Below are 18,026 nucleotides of genomic sequence, written 5' to 3' on the forward strand. Positions count from 1 at the left end.
CGCGTGTCGTCGCGAAACTTTGTCAATTTTAACTGAAATGCGCCAGGAATAAAAATTAAAGAGACAATCACATCATGAGTTTCGCCGCAAAACGAAAGGCCAAGGTCATCAAGGTCGCCGATGAGGATGACCCGAGTGACGATGTCTCAGCGACCATTGGTGACAATGGTACTAGCGATGGTGAGTATTCCCAGGTTTTGGATTTGCGACTCTTGCTGATGAGATCAAGGCTGACCCTTGCAAATACAGAACTTTCCAAACCATTGTTCAGCGCAAAATCTGGTCGAAAACCCTTTAGACAGTCAGGCTTGAGGAAGAGCTTCAATCCAGCGGGCGGCGAGAGTCTCGGAGATGCATCGGCCACCAACGACGACGAGGATGACGGACCAGTAGTCGTACGACCGGCCATCAGTCGATCAGGCTCGCTGAAAGGAAAGAAGAAACTGAACAAGTCTTCGCGGTTATCGTTTGGTGGAGATGATGGTGCTGCCAGCAATGACGAGCCTGCCGAGGTGTTCACTCCTAAAAAACTGCCTTTGGGTCGCGCATTGGAAAACAGCGCTATAAAAAGAGGCTTGGGAACGAAAGGGCTCCCTATGAGATCGATCGGAGACGACGACGACCGACCCAAGTACAGCAAAGAATATCTCGAAGAACTACAATCATCTACACCAAATACCCCCCAAAAGTCCTCCACGTTACCCGACGATGGCGATTTGATGGACCTGGATGCTTCAGAGTTGGAGGGCGCACTCATTGTTGATTCGGTAGAGTTGAGCAACCAACCACAACCAACAGCTATCCTATCCGAGGCTGAAGTCCGCGAGAAGAAGGAACGGCGTCAGCGATTGGCTTTGGAGAAGGATTTTCTATCAGTCGAGGATGATGACGACCCATTCGCACGCAAAAAGAAGGACGACACACGATTAATAGCAGAAGATGAGGATCTCGGGGAGGGATTCGACAATTATGTTGAAGATGGTGGGCTCTCCCTAGGCAAGCGTGCCGAAAAAGAGAGACGCAAACAAGATCGAAAAATGATGGAAGAACTCATCACCGCTGCTGAAGGCCACACCTCGGATTCCTCATCCGACAGCGACGCCGAGCGACGAATCGCGTACGAAGCTGCGCAGACACGTGCTGGAATGGACGGTCTAAAGAAGCCCCGGAAAGATCCCAGCCAGGACCTACTACAGGCACCACCAAAGATATCACCTCTCCCCAGTTTGACGGAATGTCTAGCCCGTCTGCAGACTACCCTAAAGGGTATGGAGGATGAGATGAAGGGGAAGCAGAACCGGGTGGAGAAGCTCAAGAACGAACGCCAAGATATCGTGGAAAGAGAAGGACAAGTACAAGCTTTGCTGGATGAGACGGGGCGCAAGTACCAAGAGGTAATGGGACAAGGGAAAGTAGCTGAAGGAATGGCTGCGGATGTCCCGGCGAATGCCCCTGCGGAGATGGTGGGTGCAAGAGGTTTGGAAACACTGGGTATGCCGACGAGTCAACCCGAAGATGAAGAGATGTGAAGATATAGGACAAGGTCTTCTTTTCCACCACATTATCCATCTAAAGTAATCAAGCGACCGTCTTCCGCCAAAAGAAAGTCTTCCTAGATATATCTCGCGAGGAAGAAGAAACAGAAACATGATGACGATCTGTACTATATAGTATGGATGAACCTCTCACAACCCTAAGCTGCCGACGCTGACACTCGCCTTTCCAAGAGCTTCATCTAAACAGGAAGTTTTGGATAGGTTGGTCTCAACGTGGATCTGTTAATCGTCTCACTTTACCTTTCACCTGTCTCGCATAGCAATCATAACCCAGAGGCCATGGATAAACATAAATACTGAGTTCTAGTTCTGATGGGCCTTTCGGGGTTTAGTATATAGTAAAACCGCATTGTTCGGTCAACTTTTGTCATGCATAACCACTTAACTGCAAACCAACCGTGAGCATACCCTGAAAAGTACTTTCCGAATATCCGCGAGATAAACGGTTTTTCTAAACAGGAGTATTTACTATGGCCAAAGTGTTTGTCGAAGACAGTCTACATGTGCCTGAGTCTGTCTCACCCAGCAAGCAGCTACCTTATAGGCCGGAACACATCCGTATCTTTGCCACAGGTTGTGAAAGTCTGGGACCTGGTGGTCTATGCCAGCAGTTACAGGACCACAGCTCATTCGCTCACCCCCTAGACTCTAGAAGTGATATGGCAACATGTCTGATCGGATCAGGCCTGGCCAAGAAACAGCAGGGGTACTGTATCCTGCCTGATTTGGGTAACTGCAAGCCCAGAACTGGCTGGGCCGGGTTCCATCAAAGGATCCTACAACGCAGGATCCAGTTCCTTGCGCTTCATAGATAAGTGCATATATCTCGAAGTAGATAGAAACAAGGACGACTGAAAGCTATTTCCCGATGACAGGTCAGAGACCAGTGATGGTATAAGATGAACGAATCGGAGAACAACAGGTCAAGATGCTCTAAAATGGTCACGAGAACCAATTGTGATAAGACGGGAGTGACCGCAGACGGGAGCAGTCTAGAGTGTCCCATCCTTCCAATCCTGTTCCAGAAGCTTGGCTTTGTGTGGCTTTAACTTTGACTTCCATCAAATAAGCCATGCCATAACCTGATACCAAGTCAACCAATCAGTCATGGGTATAATTCAGTCAAGAAACAATCACCATCAGATATAGCAATGGATATTACCAAGAATACAATCCAACGTTTCATCATTCATAAGTCGTCTACCAAGTGCCATGTAAGCCAAGCAACTCCTAGACCTACATATGGCGTAAGTCTTTCCCTCTCAAGATTGTACACGAAACAACACGAAACAACACTCAAATATCCTTCTTCCTTCTTCCTCCGCTGTAGAGAAGCCCGGTGGTAACATCGCCAAACATATACGCACACCAATCTTTAGCCAAACTCACTCGTCCGTACCACGGGCCTTCGTTAGTAACCTTTGGCATGCGCGCTGCGGCCTTGACAAAGTAGCTACTTGTGGCATTAACGGGCAATGCCGCTGGTTTGAGTCTGTCCTTTGCGTCGAGTACAGGCATGACACTCTTCGATCCCGTCTTTTCCATTTCTTTGATGACTTGTGTTAAGAGTTTGGCCATGAGAACAGCACCGGGTGTCCACGAAGTAGTCACATAGCCCATCACGAAACCCATGTTGGGAAGGGAATCAACCATGCAGCCACGCCAGGTATAGTGTGAGCCGACGTCAAGAGCCTGACCGTCTACCTTTGGGGCAATGCCACCGAAAAGCTGAAAGTGTAAGCCTGTTGCAGTGACGATGATGTCGGTTTCAAGCTTGCGGCCAGATTTGAGAAGAATGCCGTTCTTTGTGACCGTCTGGATAGTGTCTGTAACAATCTCACAATTGTTTCTATGCAGTGCCTTGAAGAAGTCTCCTTCGGGACACATACACAATCTCTGTTCGAAAGGGTTGTAGGCCGGGTTGAAGTGGACATTGACGTCAACGTCTTTTGGCAACTCCCGCTGCAACTCCCCCATGAGAAGCTTGCGGCCGATCTTGGGAAATTGGAGGAGTATTTGGGTGCTAATAAGCTCCATCAGAACATCTTTCCAGTAAATGAGCCAGTATGCCCATGACCAAGGAAGAAGCATGCGAAGATAGAAGTCGAGATTGGAGGTTACAGGCCGAGAGATGACGAAGGAAGGACTGCGTTGGAGCATGGTCACCATACTTGCTTTTTCGGCGAGTGATGGAACAACTGTAATTGCTGTTGCCCCTGATCCGATGACAATAACACGTTTGTCTGAGTAGTCAAGGTCTTCGGGCCACCATTGAGGATGTACGACCTTGCCTCCAAAGTCCTCTATACCAGGAATTGTCGTCTCAAAGGCCTTGTCGTATGAATAATACCCCACACAGCTGATAACAAAGTTGGCGATGTATGTCTTGCGCTGGCCATCCGCCTCGATCTCTAGTCTCCAGTTTTGCTCGTCGGTTCGCCATTCACATCCCGTCATTTTATGATTGAACCGAATCTTTTGTCTTATACCAGCTGCATCTACGGCCTCCTCGAGATACTCAATGATCTCTCCAGCTTGGGCCATCTTGTGCTCATGTCTCCAGGGATGCCATGGTAGACCGAATGAAGTCATGAAAGAGTCGGATCGGAAACCTGGGTATCGAAAGAAGCGCCATGTCCCGCCAATGGCTTCTCGTGCCTCGAGGATCGTGTACGATCGATTGGGAAGTTTTTCGTTGAGGACATGGGCGGCGTTGATACCAGAAAGGCCAGCGCCCAGGATTAGAATATCATGGTGATCAGTCGGGTCGGACATTTCGATAGGAATTCGCAATCTCGCGGCTGTGATTATCGCGTGGAAGTTGTTGAGAAGCTGAATTTACATTGGGAAATAAATTCCCCTGTACCTGTACTTAGCAGACACTATAGCTCCCAGCCTACCGCTAGTCCCACCCACATTTACCATAACGCCACAACCGTGAGCCTTTCTATTTAATTGGTGCTCCTATACGGGTTACGGATATGACATAACGTCTCGTACGACTATTATTCAACAAAATTTCTATGTGAATATCGCAATTGGCTGTGTTCTTGAATTTGCGGATAGTAAGGAACAACCAAATAAGGATCTGACACCGGCCCGCTAGATGTAGATTACTCTAATATGTACCCTAATAAGGCCAAGCTTCTGCTCTTGGCAAACTGCAAGTGGCTAGATAATGAATGTTAACATACTATCTTTCCTATGATGCAGTCTAGGAATGGTTCGTTACAACTAGCTGTTGATATATATCTTAATGTTGTTGAACTATATGTAGCCGCCATACTATTTATGAATCAACTCGCTCTACTATCACTACCTGGGTATACAACAAACCCTTTCTTGGCAGTACCTAAGACTTGGTAGTGAGACTCCTAACCAGGATGATAATTCATGAAATATATATTGGTTATCCCAGACCAACGAGTAGCTCTCGAAGCTTTCTATCTAGTTCGTTGATAAGTTACAGTGGCTCATCAAGCCGTCCCTCGAAAACGTTAGAAAGAAAAGAACCAAGTCAGTGTTGACATGAATCTCTCAAGCACTCCAGTTGCCGTCTACTCACCTATTTCATCATCATAATACTCATCTAAGCATTCCTTGATATTATGATAGCTCCAAACACCTTTATATCCCAGCAGCGTTGTCTCTCTATCCAAAATCTCTTTGGCCGTTTTCTCGTAATCTATGACTCAAGCCTTAATCCTTTCTGCGCCAGTTGTTGGATACCATCGCATTGTTCGTCTCGGGCTTGTTTGAACGGGGGTTGTTAACTCGATCAGCGAGCTGACGACTCTCTCGTGCATCTAGTTGACGGCCCACGAGCTTCTGAGGAATTCTCTCCGACACTGAAACCTTCAGCTGACCTCCTGGAATCATCTTTCTGTTGAGTTGCTCTACTGCTGAGCTTGCTTCTTCTTTGGTTTCGAAATCGACGAAGCAGTAGTGGTGGTTGCCAGGCAGAGTTCTCTTACTCTCATGGGGTGTGATTCGTTTACCGATTGCGGCCCTGGATTCCAATTAGAAATTGGCTTGTGTATGTGTGTCTGTGTACGTACGGCTTGAAACCATAGAAAATCCGGGCCAGTTCTTCCTGGTGCTGGGCTTGATCGACCATTTTGTCTAAGCCGCCAACATACAATCTTCGTCCCCCTTGATCCCTTATCACGCCCTCAAAGTGATCAATAGCCCAGTTGGGGCCCCTATCCTCGCCTCTGCCGTTGGCATGGCCCAAGCTGTTGCCGTTGGTACTCGATTTGGCGTTCCAGTCACCCCATCGGCGAGATGTTGCATCGTCGTTTTGGAATCCCCGACGTTCACGAGGCTTCTTTGGCTCACAAGGTCCGACTTTCAGAGTCCTTCCGTATACAGTGGCATATAGAGACGAAAGGGCTCTCTCGGCGGTCTCGCGGTCGTGGAAGTCGACGAAGCAATACCCGGGGTTTCGAGCGCTGACGGGATCAACCGAGATATGAATCTTGTCCAAACGATCGAAACCGTTCTTAGCTAAGACTTCTTCTACTTCAAAGGGCTTTGCCTCGTAAGGAAGGTTACCTGTTGAAAAATCAAGTGTTAGTTGTTGACATCCAGGAGGCCATACTGGGGATGATCGTGCCTAGATAGATGCGCCTCCCGGCGGCGATAGCTTCTTGTTCCATAGCGACGAGCTGCACGAAAGACCAGCTGCAATGATGTATACCTGCACGACCAAAAAGGGGCGGTGGTAGCCAAAGGAAAGCTTGAAATTTGCAAAAAGAGCTCCCTCCAGTTTAGTGAGCCTCCTTGTGGGCCAATAAGAAAGTGTTTGCTACCACCCCGCGAAGACCCTGAATGAGGGGCGATGCAGTGTGGGTATTAAACTGAGAAGACATGTATCCATTCTCCAGTCAATCTGTAAACGGTTGGCCCTGGGATTCCTTCAAACAATTTGAAATATACACAATTAAAAAGCAAGCAGAGATGTTTGTACATATATGGTTTGTAAAACCAACACCGATTGTCTCTTGCGAATATCCCAATCTAATCATAACTCCTTGAATAGTGGTCAAGTTATCAAAATGATTTCTTGACTCTGGTATCAAATTTTGGCCTCTTTCATCCCCCTAACTCATCCTGGAACTGCTGCTCATGGACGGTGAACCCGCGGAGGGATACCGTGAAATTTCCCTCATGTGTTCAGGAGTCCCCAGGGCCTTCATCTCTTTGGTTCCCCATTTTCGTATCGCTACTTTGCGGTCGCAGTTGGTGCAGTAATGGGTTGTATGAGCAGCCCACTTTCCGGCGTAGGGAACAGCAGCACCGGCGATGGTCGTAAACCCAAGGACTGTCGCAGATATACTGGTATCCGTTAGCATAGAGATTTGGATACTTGAGTAGAATTCTTACTGTGTGACTCTTGACGAGGTCTTCTTCACTCGTGTCTCAGCACGGTGCCTGCAAAAGGGGCAGTCTACAAACTTGGGGTGATCTCCAAGCTCAGTAAGTGGTGTCACATACGTGACCACTTCATTCCTGTGATAAGAAGGTGGTCGTGGCCTAAATCCGCTATTGTCGGGATGTTGTAGGGGCACTTGAGGATCGTAACCACCTGTGTTGTATGGTGGTTGGTGTTGAGACACATAAGATTCTGGGCCGTATGGATATTGGCTCGCAGCTTTGCGCGCTGGCAATGGAGGCGGAGAATCGTCCAGTGTTCCTATTGGGATAGGAGCTTCATTAAATCGCTTGTCGGATTCTGAATCTACCGGTATTGGAGCGTCGTGGTATTCCATCATAGCATGATTGGAATTCACTACTTCAGGAAGACCCTCGTCATTAACCACACTGCGAATGATCCTGTTGGATGTTAGAAGGCACTAGGTTGATTCTCATGACAAACTTACATTGAATTTGGACGTGATTGTGGTAGGTTCTCATGTGATGGCTTCTTTAGCAAAACCGAAGGAGGTGTGATGTGTTGTACTGTGGCCATTTTTTGTCGTCTGTCTTATAGAAACTGGTGTAAAATAACCAAAACTAGGTTCCTCGAAATAGGTAGTTATGAGTGGGGGACAAGAGATCCTTTATGGACATCAAGCTAAGAGCTAACATGGTTGCTAAGCTCCTACCATTTACAGAGTATGTACACAGCCGATGGATCATCTGTAACCTAAGCATTGAGCAAAGGCGAGTGGCTGAGTCTCAGCCCATAAATCAACCAACGGGTATGAAGTCTGACGTCGAAGGATTTGGTATGTGGTTGTCCATCCTTGCCATCCTCTTTTAGAGTCACTAAGTTGCATAACGACAGGGGTAGATCGCACCCATTCTCCACTCATTAGCAAGTGAAGTGGCGTGGAATTTCTGAATGCTTCACCGGATAAGGCTGAACTGGCCGCCGGCTTATTATGAAATCTCCGTCGTCTTTGTCAATTGTTAAGAAAGCAGGCAGTTGTATTTCATGTGTGTTGCCAGTCGTGACTGGGTGCGCCGTCATCGCCACACGGGAACGGAAAACCGGCAGCAATGAGGTTGTGATAGTAATGACGCGCGTCATGTCGATGTTGTTCCCTCTAGACGAAACCTGCAAAAATTCCAGAGTTGCTTGTTGAGCTGACAGGTTAACATTTGAGAATGCAGGGTCTTTAATGGGAGGGTCTGATCTGGAAGGAACCTCGGAAACCTACCTAGGTACAAGGGTACTTGTACCCTTCGCATCTGCCGACTTTAATTAGCGACAGCGACAGTAGAATTATCAAATAGAAAACCGAGTCTACGAGGGTAGATAGGTAGCATACTAAGGTTAGTAAGTAAAACATACAAGCCGTCCACATTCTTCCTTTAGATTCCCAACGTGACATCCGTCTTGAAGACTTTCTTGGCTCGATCAGCCTCAGTGCTACACATCAGACAGAATACAAAGATAAGCAGACAATTGTCTCCATAACAGAGCGACCTTCGTGGCCTTTCTAGCTCGTCAAGATTAGAGGAATTGGCTTTGAGTCGCTAACTACTAACTTACCTAGCTATTAATAATAGGCCTCGGTACTCGATGTCCCCATTCATGACAGCTCCCCCACTCTTGCCCCTCCCGTCCCTCAGGTCATGCATGTATGAGCTTTTGGAGTTCATTAGCTCATAACATGGAGAGCTTCCTTCAATCTTTCAACTTTCAAGTTTCAACATATTCACTATAGCAAGAACTCTTCAATTCGATCAATATGTCCTCTGAGCAACTCGTTCTCTTTGATATTCCAAGCAAAGATGGTGGTGCTTGGTCACTCAACCCATGGAAGAGTGAGCTATCTCGATGCCCCTCCATGATATCACCGCTCATCTATTTTCACAGCACGATTTCTCTTAAACTTCAAGGGCATCAACTACAAGACTGAATGGGTAGGTTTGCCATACAATGCTGACGAGTACATCACTAACAAATGGCCAGCTCGAATACCCCGACATCAAGGCGACTCTGGAGTCTCAGTAAGTTGATCACATTGCTAAGTAGGCACTTTGTGACTCACCAATTTCACAGCATTTCCGCCAACCCAGCTACCGGAACATGGACAATCCCTACCGTCAAGTTCCCCGATGGAACTTACATCATGGACTCGGCCAAGATCCTCGAGCGAGTTGAGAAGGACTACCCTGAACCCTCTGTCCACAAGGACTCGCCTGTCCTCGCCAAGCTATTCGAAATCATGCCAAATATCATGGGCGCCCTGCGACCCATCTACTTCACCCACGTCCCTAAGCATATTCTGAACGAGAACAGTGTCCCTTACTGGCAAGAGACCCGATCCGAGGCGGCTGGAGAGCCTCTCGACGAGCTCTACAAGAGAGATGGCGAAAAGGCCTGGGACAAAGCTAAGCCACATGTGCAAGATGTCGAGGCTCTCCTCAAGGAGAACTCTGAAGGACCGTTCTTCCTAGGAAAGACTCCCAGCTATGCTGATTTTGTCTGGGGCGGATTCCTCATCTTCATGCAGCGCAACCAGATTATTGACGAGGTGTACAAGATCAGTGGTGATGCCCAACTTCACAAGAACGTCCTTGAGGCCCTCGCCCCTTGGCATAAGAGGAACAACCACTGAGTCGCAATATAGACTTGGTTCAAAAAGAAGAACAAAAACAGTGGAATATAGGAACTGAAACGCAATACCATAGCCAGACTAGAGAGTGACAAGAAACCCAAGAAATACGACACAAAACATTCTTCCTCGTATTAGCACAACTTCCTCATCCAAGAGTGATACCCCCGTCCTCGTCGTCCACATCCGACTCCCCAACTGTTTCGATTACCGGCTTTAAACTGAGGTTTTTGGCAAAACTCTCACCCAACTCATCGATATTGGGCATATCACGAGCACCTATATCCGTCCAGATATCAGTACTTGCATACATTACCGAGGTAAGAGGGTGGGTGCTCGAGTCGTGCCTTTTGCCCTTGGAGCTCTTATCAACCAAGATACTAAAGGCATCCTCACGAATCCTAGTCATCATGGAGTTGTAGATCGTTTGTCGCCGGGTTTTGCCAAAAGACGTTTCGCCCTCCTGGATATCGGGAAATCGCCAGTTAACGTAGAGATTGCCGTGACTCGACCGCGTCTTGATATCGTTGTGCTGACCTGCTGCGTCGAAGTAGTAGCGACAGAGCTGACAGGCTCCTTTGCTACTACCTATGTACCTCCAGTCGCGGAAGAAGCTGACATTTGGCTGGGTCATCAACCATTCGAGAACAAGGACCTCTGAGTGCACATACGGCTTAAAACTCGGTCTAGTACTCTGAGTCTTGATGCGGTCGTCCAGGTTTATCCACTCCAAGCTTCTGGCAAGACCACGATACCTTTCAATTGAAGCGGCGTCGCTGCACATTCGACCAATAATTCCATGGGCAGCTTCGCTCTTTCTTCCAAGGGGGTTCGAATCTGGTTTGCTAGATTCGATAGGGACAACAACAAACTCCTGGAAGAGTTCCGGCCATGTTTCCTCCGAGTCGATGAGACATTGCAACGCTTTCTTGTAGCTCTGGAGACGATAGATGGCGTGTCTTAACTCTGACCAGCATTCGAAACTTCTACCGTCTCTGATGCGGCCGGCTTTGGCGTTTATTTCTATGAAACGTGTTGTTTGTGAAGTCAAGAAAGACTTGAGGGCCTTTAGGACGCCACTAAAAGACGAATGATCTAGGAAGGGCGTTATTAGATGAGGCAGTATTTCGGGGTGCACTTGAGAGACTTACATTGTGGGCCAGTCATGTCACTGAAGGTAGTTTCCTTGATTGCGATGCTGAGAGTCTCCAGACCATTACCAACTTCAGTATCTATTTCACACGGTTAGCGCTTGAGTCTCAACACAAGTATTATTTGGTAAGCGTACCATTTTGAGTTGTGCTTCGCTCACAATACAGTAGACATTGGGCAATGTTCTTCCTCAGCGTATCCAGATAACATTGGATCCTTGGAGAGTTAAAGGCCAGTATCATTTCGAAGATCTCGTTTTGGGCAGACGTTCTCTCTGTACTTGAGAGCAGATGGAAACCGGATAGCCTCTTCAACAAGGAGGTCATGAAGTCTTTAGTGCTGCGCAAGTCCTTGTCAAAGACCTGATTGCAGCCAAAGACATATGTGAACTTGTCTTCTCCATCGAGGATTGCGACAGAAGTGACAGTCTTGCCACGTTTAACTCTATCACAGACACTGGCGATGTTGTGAAGAAAGCGGTGGTACTGTTGTTCTTCTGTCTCTGCGCTATCTGAGGGTTCTGTCTGTCTGAGAGCACCCTCCTCGTGGGTGATTTCGGCCAGTGCTTTGTACAAGACGATGGGCTCGTACAGACGACGCTTCTGCTTGGGCTTAAGAGAGGTGAGATCTTCTGTTACAATGAATTAGCATTGGTATCCCTTTTCATCAATGTTCTCTGACTTACTAGATGCCATGGTTGTAGTTGCTGTAACAATCAGGATGATGGGAAAGCTGGATACTGACGAGGTCTAGGTGGCAATTGGGACCCTTTAAATATCGCTGGCTTCCAATTAATCAGTATTTATTCCCAGTATACATCTTGACGCTTTGCTATTATTTTCGACTCCGACTGTCTGCCTTGTGTTCTGCTCAAGGCCAGTGCTGGGGGCCGACGGGGGGCTTATCACATCATGCGGGGTGATATGAAACTACCAACACATGCGCCTTATTCCGGTCGGCCTCCTACATTTCCAATCGCCTTTTTTTCAACCGCGTTTGTCGAATTAATCTTGGTGTTTTCACCGAATATGGTCTCCATCTGGGTCGCCCTCCAGGCAGTGAGGCTGAGTTGTGAGGTTGCGAGTTACCTCCCTCCCAGCTCCCGCCGCTGAGATATCCGTCATTGCGTATCTTTCTAGCTTTGACTTTCGAATTCCTTCGGTGGTTTTCTTTTGTTGTCTCGCAATGCTGAAATGACGGGAATGTAAAAATGCACAGTCGACGGGAAGCCGCAGTAGGGTCTGGCCGGCCTCCAACGACACGGCGTTCCATGAAGAATTGAAGAGTATATAGATACCAACTCGGGATCTCTCATGACACTCTTCTTTCTATCCTCAAATTGTCAATCAACAAATTTTCTCTCAGAGCTCAAATAGCCTTAGCGAAGAAAACCCATCTCCTGAGCGCATCGCCATACCATCCTACTCGCCAACAGGCATGTCACGACGAAGCGATCGTCCTCACAGGCACAGCCGTTCCAGCAGATCTAGACAGGACGACATACCTATTGATCCAAACCTAACGACTGAAGCTTCATACCCTCAGTACACCGAGGCCCAAGACTACAACCCGGCTGGTCCAAGTCAGAGCCAGTAGAGCGCTGATTCACAATTCTCTGCAACCGATACCACTACGTACGCAGCGGTATTTGGCCCATCAGAGAGTCAGGACACAAGCCAGATGGCGTATTATATGATGCAACAGCAACAACCTGCTACTGTGAACCCAAATGAAGTTCTCTTAAACCCGGGCCTCAGCTACGCATCTCCAAGCTACGCCAGTTCTGCTTACCAAACTACTCCCTATGGTACGTCACTTGAACAAACCGGACTCGAGCCTACATACAACCGTATACTAACGCATACAAACGGCAGCCGAGGCAGAAGCTTCCTCCTCAGCGGCCCAACCCTCTGCCCAATACCACTGTTCCGGGTGTGACCGCTTCTTTCCAGGAAACCGAGACTTCAAGTAACCACCCCGACTCCAAACTGCGCCCGTTTCGAAACTAACACGCCGTGGTAGCAAGCACATGAAGACTCATGACAAACCGGTGAAATGCAAAGCCGATGCTGGTTGCAAAGTCACAAAGGCCGAACAGCGAGACATGGACCGCCACTACCGATCCTCGCACAGGGCCTACGCGGCCAGCAAGGGGATCTTGACTGAAGACGCTATGTGCGGCTTTCAGGGTTGCACGTCAAAATTTACACGCAAAGACAATCTACTCAAACACTGGAAGAAGTTCCATGGGTATGAGCAACCCGGGAACTGAGCGTGACGTCGATGTTTTGCGTTTTTCTTGTTTTTCTTTTGACTTTCTCCTATGGGAAATCTTGGAATTTAGGTTTGTTCACCCTGTCTACTACCTTATGCACACCTCCACCGGTGCCTCAGAGCTGGGTCTGGCGAATATGGATAGTATTACCCCCCGGTTCTCTCTTAGGCGAATACGGGGATCTAAATCTATTCACCGCGTACACCAGTCACATAGGTAGTATCTAGTCACTCCTTGAAAGGTCCGTTCGTTTGGGAATTCTTGTATGCGGGACACTGAAGTCTATCACATTCTAAAATTGCGAATCTATGCTAGGGAATCAATAAGATACTGTTCGATTATGTTTTGTCTGTCTGATACCAACCAAGCCCAGCCCAAACTTTTCCTTCCTATTCATCCATGTACACGAACCGAAATTGCAAGCCCCAGATCATTCCCATTGTAACAGAAGAACACCAAGGCGTATCAAGTAAACTTTCAACAGTGGAGAATAGGTATAAGTCATCATTGAAAGGAAACCCTCTACCAAGATACAATAATGAATCCAAACATATACGCCTTATCCTTGAACGCCTCATCACTTCTTCTAGTCCCATACCTAGCCATTAGAGACCCCATCATAAATAAACATCCTTGTACTTTTCTTTCACCATCCAGGTCTATACCGCTGAGAATGGGCAGGTAGCGCCATCGGCAGACACAGCTCCAGTGCTGGGACATCTTTGCTCAGCGCTGGCGATCGATGGGCTCTTGGAGGCAGAAGAAATGCTCAGGTTATCAACCTTGAACTCCATGTCGCCAGTGCTGAAGAGTTCAAAGTGCATGCGGCTGGCATCAACCTTTTGGGCCTTGAGGTACTCGGCCATCTCAAGCATGAATTGCTCAGGACCGCAAATATAGTACTCGGTGGAGCTGTGGCACAGGTAAAGGTCATCTTTGGAGACCTTGGCCAAGTCCATGCGGAAGTCGTGGTCGTACGTGACACCAAAGATGTCGGATTCGGCAAGGTGAGTCTTGAAAATGTTTGTGCGGAAGTTGGAACGGTTGCGAGCAATGCGGCGGACCTGGTCGTAGAAGGGGACGGAGCGTCGAGAGCCGTGAATCCAGGAGACGGGACGGTGAGGCTGGCGTTCGGAAACGGTGTTGAGGATGGACATCATAGGAGTGACACCGACGCCGGCCGAAATGAGAACGATGGGGACGTTGGATGTGTTGGACATGTCGAGGTAGAATTCGCCGGCAGGGTGAGCCAGCTCAACGACGTCGCCTTCATCCTTCATATCGATGAGGAGGTTTGAGACGACACCGGGGTTGAGGGCATCGCCGCCAAGATATCGACCGCTACGGGTCATGTGGATACCCTCGTCTCTCTTAACAGTAACGCGGTAATAGTCAGGCCGGGGAGCATCGCTCAGAGAATATTGGCGAGACTGAACATATCCCTTGTCGACGATGGGGATCTGAACAGAGACATATTGGCCAGGCTGGAAGGAAGGGAGGCGCTTGCCATCGACAGGAACGAGGTAGAAGGAGTAGATGTCGTCCGATTCTTCAACCTTCTTCTCGATGCGGAACTTTCGATAGCCCTGCCACTTACCAAAGTCCCGGTAGAGCTGAGCCTCACGACCGATGAGCATCTTTGCAAGCATCCAGTAGGCCTTTGTCCACGCCTCTCTGATCTGAGTGGTCATGGTGGGGCCGAGGACCTCTGCAAAGGCTGCAATGAGATACTTCTCGACTATAGCATAATGTTCTGGCTTGATGCCTAGAGAGCAGTGCTTGTGGCACATGCGCTCCATCTTTGGGATAAGCTCTGTGATGTGGTTGATGTTGTTGGCGTAGCTGAGGATAACAGCGGTAAGGGCACGGGGTTGGCGGCCGTTTGCTTGATTGACTGTGTTGAAGTAGTCGTTGAGCTCGGGGTGATCACGAAGCATGTTGCGGTAGAAGATGGTGGTGATGCGCTCTCCATGGTCAGTCAGGGCAGGAATGGTGCCTCTGATGAGCTTGGTCTGCTGGTAGGACAAAGCCATTGTGATGATGTATGTTGATAGTAGAGAATATGGTAGTAGAAGAGATGAATCTATAGATGTCGTGATAGAGTAGATGGGGATTGGAGAGATGTATCCGCTGTATAAGTCAAGCCAGGTTTGGGTAGCAGAACAGGTAAAGGAATGGATCAGAACAGTGAAGCAAGGTATATTAGTAAAAACCAGAATCTGCGAGGATCATCTCCAAATATTATATCTTGATACATAAAGTATCCTCCGCCTTGGTTATGGTCCGAGGTTGGCTATCCATACCCCTGGATGAGGGCGAGATTATACGCCCTCGCCATTGAGAGAATATGATATCTTGAAACAAAAGGAAAGAAAAAAGCGACAAGACTTGAAGTTTTCTCCACAAGCCGTCTATTCCTCGAGGCTTGATATGATGGTATAAAACGCCCCCCCCCCTTGTTGTCAGAGGGTGTAGGTTGTTGGATTGAGAAGTCGTACGATGGGAAGGAAGCTGGGATCCATCGACCCATGTTGGTGCTAAACCACTAGCCTGGAAGGAGGCTGTTAGTGGGGTCGAGAGCCCTGTAAGCTCCGTCAACCCGCCGCCAGCTCCCGCCCCAGTTTTGTTTTATAGGTCTAGCGCAGTACGTAGGTTTTTGCTTTTTGCTTTTTGCTTTTTGCAGCTTCGGAGCTCTCCTTTATTGTGATGTTCAGAGAAGCCGAAAAAGAGAGACAAAAAAAAGCAGCTGGGGCCTTGGCATTGTGGTTCAATCATCCGAGGTTTTGGGGAAGCGAGAATCGAGGCTGAACTGAATAGAGTAACCAAATCACAAGTCGATGAATTGGTACCTACAGGTAACTAGAGGCAGGTAAACACTTACAGTTTACGGGTATTGCCTTGTGGTGATAGTTAGTCTCCCTAATTAAGCAAGAATCAAGTCAGTAAAGAAACTTTGATATAGCTAACTTGACTCAAATTTGTCTTTTTTGCTCTTTAGGACAGAACTAAGAATCGATAAAGCTCGCTCGGCCCCTCGTCAAACTAATTTAGCACCAAAGTTGACTCTTCTCTTCCCGCAGACGACCCCAAGCTCCCGAGTTTCAACTCAAAACATATGTGCATGTAGGATGACAAGAAATTAATTGCAAACAGTCCAAGTCCAGTAAAGCCATGTGGTTAGCCACGCGAGAAAAAACAAGCTGTGTAACATTAAAGCATGGCAACCACATGTTTCTGAGGAATGAGAGAACCAACAGGGAGGCGAAGCGTGGTCCAGAACTAGGAGAGGCGTAATTCTAGACAATGCAGTGAAATTCAACAAATAACTGCTACGTAATTACAAACACGACGAGCAAAATAAAACATTGCCGGTCGGTACCTGGACTGAGTCTTTTCCCCAACAGCCACACGCTCAAGCAACCGGCAGAGATTTGAGCCCTGTGAACAATAGAGAAGGGATCCCTCGGGAGAAGTTGATAACTGACTGATAAACGCGAACGCGAAGAGTATACTCTACACAGTTACCAATGTCTAGGTTCAGGGTCTGGAACCAGGTCATTCTCATTCTGTCTCACGCCATCATGTTTGATGAGCTCTTGAATAAGACTCGATACATTTATCGAACAAGGCTCGGGTTGACGATGCATCAATACTACGATGGTCACTTGATGGAATTCGGGTTTAGGTATAAAGCCAATTGACAAGACATGGTTCCCTTACCTATGTCTAGCAGTACCATCCTTCCAGAAAACCACCTCATTGTTCGATTGCGGAGTCTCATCTCAGAACCACGCGACCAAGGCTCAATGAGACCTTTTGCTCGCCCGTGAAATACTCTTGTAGTAGATTACCGAGGTTCTGCTCTTTCAACTGTCGGTTGTTCCGGATATGCCGTCTTACGTCGTTGAAAGAAACGTCTGTGTGTTTTTACAATCCTAAATCAATGCCTTTTACTCTATAGTGGGCTCTTATACCATGCATAGAGTCTTCAAGATGCGCACCAACCACTCTTAGTTCCCGACGGCTCCAACGTTGTAGACTCTCCGGACTGTGCTCGAATTACATATTCTTTTAGTTGACACTTTTACACGAGGGCTGAAAACATCGGCCAAAGTCGGAGAATGAGTACTCGGATCCCATCCGCATTGTGCACTTATTCAGTATATTCACGAGACAATTTTATCATAGTACACCCGGTTTGTTCAGGGTCCTCCAAGAGAAGAAAATAAAATAAATAAGGTGATTTTCTACAAGACCAAGTCTCGTCTAACTATCATAGGTTAGCAGTAGGTTTATGAGTGGTCAACCCCAGTAAGTTTGTCCTGTTTTTATAACACGCCATATCGGCCCTGGCCGACTAGACGCATGTAGTTTTCACGACACTCTCATGGGGGGTTCTATAAAATGTTGAATAAAGAAAGATGTTTATAGTAAAATGCAACAATCATAAAACTATGCACTAAGCAATTATATCACATATCAATTTGGATCCATGTACCTCTAACAAGCAACACAAGTCACAACATCTCGATAATTAGCACAACCTCACTGTACCTGCATCACCAACGATCCTCCCAACAGCCAAGCTTCATGAACCATCCTGATCCAGACTATTACCTGATTGCTGCCGCAGCACACATGAACTAAACTGCACTGTCCCACTGATATAAAGACCGTAGGCGAGATGACCAATATGAGGGCGGTTGCTCTTCCGCCTGAGTACGGAACATCATGACATGTCATTTTACTGCCAACTACCGCTTATTGCTCGCTTATTAAAATCTCATCCCTAATCGACCCAAACCCATGACCAGCCAGTGAGATGTGTAATAGCAAGATAGAAAGCAAAGTAGAAAAAACTTTCCCAACGGTCAATCGGGTCTCCCTGGTCCGTGGCACGAGCTTCATCCATCCGCGCACATCAGGGTCCCCGCTGAGACTCATACACAAATTACAGTCCGCAGGGGTATCAAA

The 18,026-nt window shown here is 47.7% G+C and overlaps 8 protein-coding genes across 8 annotated transcripts; 3 read left to right on the forward strand and 5 right to left on the reverse strand.

The window, feature by feature from the left end:
- Positions 1–74: 74 nt before the first annotated feature.
- Positions 75–1,529, forward strand: FPSE_01278 (uncharacterized protein; the record flags this gene model as incomplete). Its single annotated transcript, XM_009254398.1, has 2 exons — positions 75–180; positions 250–1,529. 2 exons carry the CDS (start codon positions 75–77, stop codon positions 1,527–1,529), a joined length of 1,386 nt encoding a protein of 461 aa, XP_009252673.1.
- A 1,323-nt stretch (positions 1,530–2,852) lies between these two features.
- Positions 2,853–4,331, reverse strand: FPSE_01279 (uncharacterized protein; the record flags this gene model as incomplete). The annotated part of the gene is made up of 1 exon (XM_009254399.1): positions 2,853–4,331. One exon carries the CDS (start codon positions 4,329–4,331, stop codon positions 2,853–2,855), a length of 1,479 nt encoding a protein of 492 aa, XP_009252674.1.
- Positions 4,332–5,255: 924 nt separating this feature from the next.
- On the reverse strand, positions 5,256–6,214 carry FPSE_01280 (uncharacterized protein; the record flags this gene model as incomplete). Its single annotated transcript, XM_009254400.1, has 3 exons — positions 5,256–5,565; positions 5,615–6,110; positions 6,157–6,214. The coding sequence occupies 3 exons, from the start codon at positions 6,212–6,214 to the stop codon at positions 5,256–5,258; spliced, it is 864 nt and encodes a 287-aa protein (XP_009252675.1).
- Positions 6,215–6,658: 444 nt separating this feature from the next.
- FPSE_01281 (uncharacterized protein) lies at positions 6,659–7,527 on the reverse strand (the record flags this gene model as incomplete). The annotated part of the gene is made up of 3 exons (XM_009254401.1): positions 6,659–6,893; positions 6,942–7,391; positions 7,439–7,527. 3 exons carry the CDS (start codon positions 7,525–7,527, stop codon positions 6,659–6,661), a joined length of 774 nt encoding a protein of 257 aa, XP_009252676.1.
- Positions 7,528–8,755: 1,228 nt separating this feature from the next.
- On the forward strand, positions 8,756–9,628 carry FPSE_01282 (uncharacterized protein; the record flags this gene model as incomplete). The annotated part of the gene is made up of 4 exons (XM_009254402.1): positions 8,756–8,831; positions 8,884–8,930; positions 8,980–9,017; positions 9,070–9,628. 4 exons carry the CDS (start codon positions 8,756–8,758, stop codon positions 9,626–9,628), a joined length of 720 nt encoding a protein of 239 aa, XP_009252677.1.
- A 145-nt stretch (positions 9,629–9,773) lies between these two features.
- FPSE_01283 (uncharacterized protein) lies at positions 9,774–11,472 on the reverse strand (the record flags this gene model as incomplete). Its single annotated transcript, XM_009254403.1, has 4 exons — positions 9,774–10,720; positions 10,777–10,857; positions 10,914–11,408; positions 11,463–11,472. 4 exons carry the CDS (start codon positions 11,470–11,472, stop codon positions 9,774–9,776), a joined length of 1,533 nt encoding a protein of 510 aa, XP_009252678.1.
- A 985-nt stretch (positions 11,473–12,457) lies between these two features.
- Positions 12,458–13,049, forward strand: FPSE_01284 (uncharacterized protein; the record flags this gene model as incomplete). Its single annotated transcript, XM_009254404.1, has 3 exons — positions 12,458–12,584; positions 12,652–12,745; positions 12,800–13,049. 3 exons carry the CDS (start codon positions 12,458–12,460, stop codon positions 13,047–13,049), a joined length of 471 nt encoding a protein of 156 aa, XP_009252679.1.
- Positions 13,050–13,711: 662 nt separating this feature from the next.
- Positions 13,712–15,085, reverse strand: FPSE_01285 (uncharacterized protein; the record flags this gene model as incomplete). The annotated part of the gene is made up of 1 exon (XM_009254405.1): positions 13,712–15,085. One exon carries the CDS (start codon positions 15,083–15,085, stop codon positions 13,712–13,714), a length of 1,374 nt encoding a protein of 457 aa, XP_009252680.1.
- Between the last annotated feature and the right edge of the window lie 2,941 nt (positions 15,086–18,026).

Source organism: Fusarium pseudograminearum, chromosome 1, assembly GCF_000303195.2.
Source record: "Fusarium pseudograminearum CS3096 chromosome 1, whole genome shotgun sequence".
Taxonomy (NCBI): Eukaryota; Fungi; Ascomycota; class Sordariomycetes; order Hypocreales; family Nectriaceae; genus Fusarium; species Fusarium pseudograminearum.